Source organism: Sorex fumeus, unplaced genomic scaffold, assembly GCF_029834395.1.
Source record: "Sorex fumeus unplaced genomic scaffold, SorFum_2.1 ptg000021l, whole genome shotgun sequence".
Classification (NCBI taxonomy): domain Eukaryota; kingdom Metazoa; phylum Chordata; class Mammalia; order Eulipotyphla; family Soricidae; genus Sorex; species Sorex fumeus.
Genome location: NW_026606078.1, coordinates 13,162,496 through 13,167,340, shown reverse-complemented (window position 1 = coordinate 13,167,340; position 4,845 = coordinate 13,162,496). Strand labels below are relative to the sequence as shown.

The 4,845-nt window shown below is 40.1% G+C and overlaps 1 gene segment (V, D, J or C); it reads left to right on the top strand.

Moving 5' to 3' along the window:
* The first annotated feature begins 2,999 nt into the window (after window positions 1-2,999).
* LOC130022900 (immunoglobulin lambda variable 7-46-like) lies at window positions 3,000-3,495 on the top strand. The segment is given in 2 exon segments: window positions 3,000-3,084; window positions 3,170-3,495. Coding segments are annotated over 2 exon segments (402 nt in total).
* The last annotated feature ends 1,350 nt before the right edge of the window (window positions 3,496-4,845 follow it).

Sequence of the window (4,845 nt, the reverse complement as noted above, 5' to 3'; positions counted from 1 at the left end):
CACGCATCTGAGGAAGCTTGAAGCACACGTGTGAGGAGCTGCAGGATCACCTGCTGTGAGAATCTCACATCAGTGATGCCCTGGGTGTGTGCGGTCCCGCCAGGGTGCAGCCACAATGGCTGAAAGAATTTCTCCTGAGTGGTTCTAAGTTAGGGCTGTCAAGTATCTGTCAGGAGTGAGCAAATGAAAGATGAAAGGATGTCTCTACACTGGGAGTACACCTCGTTCAGTATCTCTCTCCTCTTCTTATAGGGGCCGATAACACAGTTGCCAGGAGACTTTCTCAGTGAGGCCACAGATGGGAACGTGGCTGCCTACTCTCCCTATGTTTGATGTCATCCATGTATTTGGAGTTTTAGGAGCCATTTTTCGTGCAGTTTTATATGCCACTTTCATGCATCTGTCGTCACTGTCTTGAGGAAAAGTAAATGACCTGTGAATCCAGAGTGTTGCTCACACTGCTCTCCGTGTGTCAATGGGGTCCAACAGAAAATGTATCATCTCAACTTCTCCAAGGTCTAAGAGAAGTTATACACAGTCAGAATCAGAGATCCTGAAAATTCCATCCTTCCACTATGAAGTCAAAATCACAATCACAATAAAGATGATCAGTCCAAGGGCAGAATGAGTAGTAGGCCACAGAGGGTCTTTTGAACCATCGCCATATTGAGAAGTAGAGGTAGGGAACTGAGTCTCCAATCTTTGGTTCAGTCTTTCTTATTTTAAGAAAAATTTATTCTTGTTTGGAGGTTGGTCTCTAACACATCCAAATAGGGCCTTTTTTTCCCTTCAAGCCTCTAAATAGGAAAAGAACAGAAATGTTTTCTGTGTTCAACCCTGGTGGTCACTGCAATTAATATTATTTCTCCCATTCTAGTTTTTAAGAAAATCTTGCATAATGGCCAAATCAAAGGGAAAGATTGTGATGGAAGATGACACATACAGGATAATTCAGGAAGCACACTTGCAGATCAACTCAGAAAAAAATCACTCATATCAATGTGTTGATTAAATTGACTGAAAAACCTGAATCTAATTGCCTGCAAATAAAATTGTTTCTGATTTCTTCTGATTAATCACATATGTTAAAACTAACAAAAAGATAAATGAACCAAACCAGGGCCCAACACTGGAGTCCTTATGATGTAATGGGATCACTGATTTAGTCAATCAAAATGGTACATTTTACATCCATACTAGGAAATATCTAAGTTTAATGTACCAGAACAGGCAAAGGTGACGTTTCATTTCAATATTATTCAATATCGAGGCAAGAGAACATGAATGACTATTTAAAAATAGGTCTAACACATTGCTAGGTATTCACAATATAAGATAAGAAATAAACACAGGAACTTATGACCTATATATTTAGGGAACTATAAAGTAAAAAATGAATTAGATATCACCACACAATAGTATAGAAAAAGTCCAATGCATGTCAACTATTTGAAAATGAAAAGATGGAGAAATTATAAGAGCAACTAAAGTATATACCAAATAACCAAATGATCAAGATTATCAAAACACCGAATTATAGGTAAAAACAAAACATATATAAAAATCTCAATATATTTTTGCATTTTTCTATAAATGAAAATTTCTAACATCTCAACATAGGGAAAAGAATTAAAAGGTATTCTCTTTCCTCTGCCGGTTTTACAGATTTTCCAGACCTAATATTTATACTGTACACAATATCATACTAGCCTATAAAACCTTTTGTGCCAGGAAATACTGAGGCCTTTCTCCCTGGTGTGAGTTCAGGGATCATTCTTAGCAAGCTTGGAAGATGGTATGAGATACTGGGGATTGGACCCTGATCAGTCACATGCAAGGGGGGAGTTCACCACTGAACTATAGATCAACACCAAGACAAAGATTTTTAAAAATTTTTTATTAGTGAAACACCATGAGGTACAGTTGTAGACTTAAAATTTTTGTGCTTGGGTTTCAATTATACAATGATCAAGTGCCCATCCCTCCACCAGTGCCCATTTTCCACCACCATGGATTCCAGTATCCCTCCCACCCCCCCATCCGCCCTGTCCCAGCCTGCCTCTGTGGCAGGGCATTCCCTTTTGTTCTCTCTCTCCTTTTTGGTGCTGTGGTTAAGACAAAGATTTTTAACAATAAACCTGATGTCACCTTGATGAACACCCAAAACCAATAAAAAAGATTTATGAAATAAAATGAGTTCGGGTAGGGCGTTCTCCTTACAAGCGGCCAACATGGCCGACCTGAGTTCTATTCCTCCGCCCCTCTCGGAGAGCCCGGCAAGCTACCGAGAGTATTCGATATGCCAAACACAGTAACAACAAAGTCTCCAATGGAGACGTTACTGGGCCCGCTCGAGCAAATCGACGATCAACGGGAGGGCCTTTACCTTTACCTTTTTATGAATACAAAGAAAGAGGAAATTACATAAGTGATAATTGCTAAACGGGTGCAAGGATAGGTATACACTTAGGCAGGATTAAAACTTTGAGAAAGATATTGAAAAGAAATAAAGAAGTATCAAAAGGATTAGCAAAGACTGAGTCAGAGTGATATGGGTATTCAAAGGGTACTGAGTTGAATCTTAGCAATATTTTGAATGACTTCTGCTTAAAAAAAACAAAAAAATAGAATTTGGTTTTACATAGTGATAAAGGATCTTTTAAAAGACTGAAAAACACTTATTAAAAACAAAAAACACTTTGCTCTGAATGATTAAACTACACTAAACATTATCTTGAGATATCAACAGGGGGCACTGTTGCTTTTGAAGTGAACAAGGCCTGCAGCATGTCCAGACTGAAGAAATGCCAACAGGTGCTTCCTCCCAAGGGAATAAACCAGTTAAAAACCACCCCAGAATTATTTCTGCCTTGAAGACACAGAATTAGGGGAGGATATTTATGCTAAATGGCTGAGATTTGCAGCAAGCACACCCAACACAAACCCTCCCCCCAGGTCAGAGGGACATAAAAGAGGGCCCAGAGTCCTGTGTCAGCTATGGGGCCAGAATGTCCTTGAAAGTCTGCACCATGAGCAGGGATCCAGTCCTCCTCATCGTCCTTCTTGTCCTTACTCACTGCCCAGGTTCGTGAAAATTTCAGTGACCAACCTTTGAAGAACTTCTCTGACTTCTATTTTCATTCTTGACATACTTCTGATTCCATTTCAGGGTCCAGTTCTCAGGCTGTGGTGACTCAGGAGCCCTCACTGACCGTGAACCCGGGAGGGACAGTCATTCTCACCTGTGCTTCCAGCACTGGAGCAGTCACTGATGGTCACTATCCATACTGGTTTCAGCAGAAGTCTGGTCAAGTTCCAAGAACAATGATTTATGACACAAACAAAAAACTCCCCTGGACCCCGGCCAGGTTCTCAGGCTCCATCCTTGGGAACAAAGCTGCCCTCACAATCTCGGGGGCCCAGTCAGAGGATGAGGCTGAATACTACTGTTGGCTGGTATACAGTGGTGCTCGACACATTGACACATTTAGATGAGGAACCAGGACATAAACCTGCCCTTTTTACCTTGGCTCTATGAATAACCCTGCTATATAGTTGTTGTAAATCTTCATGCATTTAGATTTAAGTTTTTCTCAATTCGATAATATTTGAAATGTTCCTTGAATTTGCACTATTTTTTAAATTTATAATTTTATTCTTTACTATGACTCATGATTTACCAAGTTATTCATCATATAGTTATTTCAGGTATTCAATGTTCCAACACAATTCCACCACCTGTGTGTCTTTCCCTCCACCAATGTCTCTAACCCACCACTGAAGTCTGCTCTCTTAGCAGACTCAAACAAATCTACTTCATATTGCTTATTACAACAAAAAGATGTGCACTGGTGACCTGGTACAAGGAGCCAATTGATTTGCTCCCTGTGACTGATTATCACAGACACAGGCTACTGACTGATGGCCATTAGACAGGTTTATTCAGGACAAATAGTGATTATATAAAAACAAAAGAAATGCAGTACATGCAGTACAAGGGCATGTGGTAAGGGGAGGTGAAAGTGAAGATTAATGGGAAGGAAAATAAATGGTGACATGGTCTCTGTGTAGTTCCTGGTGAAATATGTGCCCAGAGTTTCTGAGGTCTCTAAAGAGGAACTAAGTTTCTACTCTTTCAAAGGTTTCATACACAAAGGAAACCCACATTCCCAAACCTGGCCAATGATAAATTTACACTGTAGTACTATCCTCCCATTGTTCATAGATTTCCTCCAGCAGGCACCAGTAACATCTTATAACAAATTGTGAGAGTTGTTGTTACTGTTTTTGGCATATCGAATATGTCATGGGGAGCTTGCCAGACTTTGCTGTGTGGGCAAGGTACTCTCGGTAGCTTGCCAGGCTCTCTGAGATGGGCAGAGGAATCGAACCCATATTGTCCTCGTGCAAGGCGAACACCTTACCTGTTGTGCTATTGCTCTAGCCCAATGATTATCAGAATTTATTAATGCTAGGATCACTAATGATAAATTATTCATCATTAATTAATCTATACTGCTCTCCAGGAAACACTAGGTCCCTGCCTTCTTTCCATTACCATTGTTTAGACTCAGTTTCCAAGCATTGCCTCTAGGATTCCATGAAGCATTCCCACAGGATACCCAGTCCAGGTGGCTGAGGAGCTGCACAAGCAATAATTCCAACACGAAGGAAAATGGAATGATCAATACTCAGATCAATAAAATATGTTTTTGATAATTATTATGTCTTGCAATGGTATTACTAAAGTTATGATCTGAGGATTTACTGGGTTGATTGGTGCTAATTGTATCTTCTGTATTGGTTTTGCTCACTGGGATTGCTGGTTTTCTATGCAAGTTTCGC